Genomic DNA, 3,089 nt, shown 5'->3' on the forward strand with positions numbered 1-3,089 from the left:
ATAAACCTCTTTGATCTTCAGTTTAAAGCCCGGCGGTTTCTCAAGTAAGCATCGATGCATTTAATGGCGCCACATAACAATGCAAATATTAATCAGAGCGCCCGTGAAAACGCCGTATTTTACATTAGACTGTATGCCAAAAAAAAAGATCATAAATGGCACCCGGATAGAATTTGCGTTTATTCTAATGTGACCGGCGTGCTGCAAGTGTCTGCTTGTGTTTAGAGTTGGTTTATTCGGGCAAAGCAGGGGAATCGTGGACATTCTGCACGCACACGATCTGAAGCCAAGTGCAACAGAAAGTGCGTGCTGCGAAGTGCTCCTTAGGAACAACCAAGGCGACTTCAGCACTAAAGGCACGCTTTGGGGGAATACTGAAGAACCCCATTACGAAGTATGAAAAAGGGGGTAGGCGATATCTAGCGGGTTTGCTGTGGGTTCAGTAGGGTGCCGTGCCCCGAGGGGTTCACGCTGCGAGGCGAGGAATGCTCAGGCGGTAGGGGAAGGTGTAGGGTGTAGGGTGTAGGGTGCAGGACTGGCTTCCTCTGACCGCGCTGCTTTCCAAGCGTGCCTCTCAAAGGAGCGCTCCGGGGGTTACGGGACGTGCGGCTGTGCTTGGGAAGGATCTGTCCCTTCCACCTCCATCGTGCCTGCTCCGGCCAGCGCCCTGCCTTTCCGACCGGCCACTAAGGGGCAGGGAGGGCACCCAGCGGGGCACCCCCGTGCCGTCGGAGGGCCGCCTCCTGCTGCCCCAACGGGGGAGCGGGGCCGAGGCGTGTCTGGGTGTTTTCCCAAACACCACCCCCAATCCTCCCCCCTCCCAGGTGCCGGGCCGAGCCGGGCCGTGCCGGGCGAGCCCCGGGGCCGCCCCACGCCGCAGCGGGAGCCGCCGGCAGCGCCCCGCAGCGCGCCCGCCCCCGCGGCCCCATTGGCCGCGCCGCTGCTCAAATAGGGCCGGGCGCGGGGAGCCGGCAGCAGCGAGCGGGGCCCGGCGGCCAGCCCGTCCCCGGCCCGCACGGAGCTCTCGGCATCGGCCCCCGGGGGGGCGGCGACGGAGTCGACAACGACGGCGACGAGCGGGGCCCGGGCGCAGCCCCCGAGATGAGCAGCCCCGATGCGGGCTACGCCAGCAGCGAGGACCAGGCGCAGGGGCGGTGCTCGCTGCCCATCATGATGCCGGCCGTGGGCCCCTGCCCGTGGGCAGAGGCGCTGAGCCCGCTGGGCGAGGCGAAGGCGAAGAGCGAGGCGGCGCCGTCGGGGCCGTCGGGCGGGCGGAGCAAGAGCGAGGCGCGGATCCGGCGGCCCATGAACGCCTTCATGGTGTGGGCCAAGGACGAGCGCAAGCGGCTGGCGCAGCAGAACCCGGACCTGCACAACGCCGAGCTCAGCAAGATGCTGGGTGAGCGCCGGCGGGGCTGCGGGTGGGCATGTGGGGGGGAGATGGGGGGACGGGGGGTTTGCGGGGTCTGCGGGGGGTCGGGGGCTGCGGGGCAGGGGGTTGAGGGGATCCGGGGGCTGCGGGGGGCTGAGGGGCGTCGGGGCGGCCGGTGTGACGGTGCGTGTGGGCGCAGGTAAATCGTGGAAGGCGCTGTCGCTGGCGGAGAAGCGGCCGTTCGTGGAGGAGGCGGAGCGGCTGCGGGTGCAGCACATGCAGGACCACCCCAACTACAAGTACCGGCCGCGGCGACGGAAGCAGGTGAAGCGCCTGAAGCGGGTGGAGAGCGGCTTCCTGCAGCACGGCCTGGCGGAGGCGGCGGCGGCTGCGGCGGCGGCCGGGCCGGGCAGCGAGGGCGGCGGCGGCGGCAGGATGTGCGCCGAGAGCCTGGGGCTGCCCTACGGCGAGCAGGGCTACGCGGCGGGGCCGGCCGGCGGCCACTACCGGGACTGCCCGCCGCTGGGCGCCGCCTTCGACGGCTACGGGCTGCCGACGCCGGACCCGTCGCCGCTGGACGCGGCGGACAGCGAGGCGCCCTTCTTCGCGGCGGGGCTGCCGGAGGAGGGCGGCCCGGGGCCCTACGGCAGCTACGGCCCGCAGGCGGCCGGCGAGTACCCGGCGGCGGCGGCCGGGGAGAGCCCGTCGGGGGCCGCGCTGCGGCGGCACCTGGCCGCCGGCGAGCCGCTGGGGCCGGCCGGCTCGCTGCAGGGGCTGCTGGGCTGCCCGGCGCCGCTGCACGCCTACTACGGGCAGATGTGCCAGCCGCCGGGCCCGGGGCGCGGCCCCCCGCCCGTGCTGCCCCCGGTGCTGCCGCCGGTGCTGCCGCTGCCGTCGGGGGGGCAGCCGTCGCCCCCGCCCGAGGCGGCGCCGTGCCGGGAGGCGCTGGAGCACTTGCCGCAGGACGAGCTGCTGGGCGAGGTGGACCGCGCCGAGTTCGAGCAGTACCTGCGCTTCGCCTGCAAGGCCGAGCTGGGGCTGCCCCTGGCCGGCCACGACGCCGCCGAGGGGCTCTCGGCCGGGCCCATCTCCGCCGCCGTGTCGGACGCCAGCAGCGCCGTCTACTACTGCGGCTACCCCGACGGCTGAGGAGGGACTGCCACGGAGCCGCCCGGCCCCGCTCCTATTTATGTAATTTATTGGAGGCTTCTCGGGACACTTTCGCAGGCTCCGGCTGGGCGGAAAGGTGCGGTTGCCGTGCAGATTAAAAACATGTGTTTCAAACTGGTCCTCGACTGATGTGCCAGCATGTTTACACTTCTTATTTTTTTTTTACGTCCATGCCCGAAATTATGCTCATTCTTGCAACATCAGCACCGTTACTTGTCTTCTCAGAGCACAGTTTTACCAGCTGCTTTTAACTATAAATTATTTTTTTCTTTTTTTTTTTTTTTTTTTTTTTTTTTTGTACTTCAAGGAAATAAATTAATGTACAGCCGCTTCTGTCATTCTTGTCGGTCTTACGGGCCTCTAGGGAGGCTAAACTACTTAAATCATTCATGCCCTAAAGTGTGGTGAGGGGAATACAGGTGCCCTGTGACACGTCTTTTTACCATAACAGTGACTCTGGAAGAGTAAAACGGTCACCAGGACCCCGGGAGTTTGTTCCTGTCCCAGAGCTGGATGGCCAGAGCTATGCTGATTTCTGTCCCTTGGA

At 66.6% G+C, this 3,089-nt stretch overlaps 1 protein-coding gene across 1 annotated transcript; it reads left to right on the forward strand.

The window, feature by feature from the left end:
- Window positions 1–1,101: 1,101 nt before the first annotated feature.
- Window positions 1,102–2,521, forward strand: SOX17 (SRY-box transcription factor 17). The gene is made up of 2 exons (XM_032183339.1): window positions 1,102–1,399; window positions 1,572–2,521. The coding sequence occupies exons 1-2, from the start codon at window positions 1,102–1,104 to the stop codon at window positions 2,519–2,521; spliced, it is 1,248 nt and encodes a 415-aa protein (XP_032039230.1).
- The last annotated feature ends 568 nt before the right edge of the window (window positions 2,522–3,089 follow it).

Source organism: Aythya fuligula, chromosome 2, assembly GCF_009819795.1.
Source record: "Aythya fuligula isolate bAytFul2 chromosome 2, bAytFul2.pri, whole genome shotgun sequence".
In the NCBI taxonomy this organism is placed as follows: Eukaryota; Metazoa; Chordata; class Aves; order Anseriformes; family Anatidae; genus Aythya; species Aythya fuligula.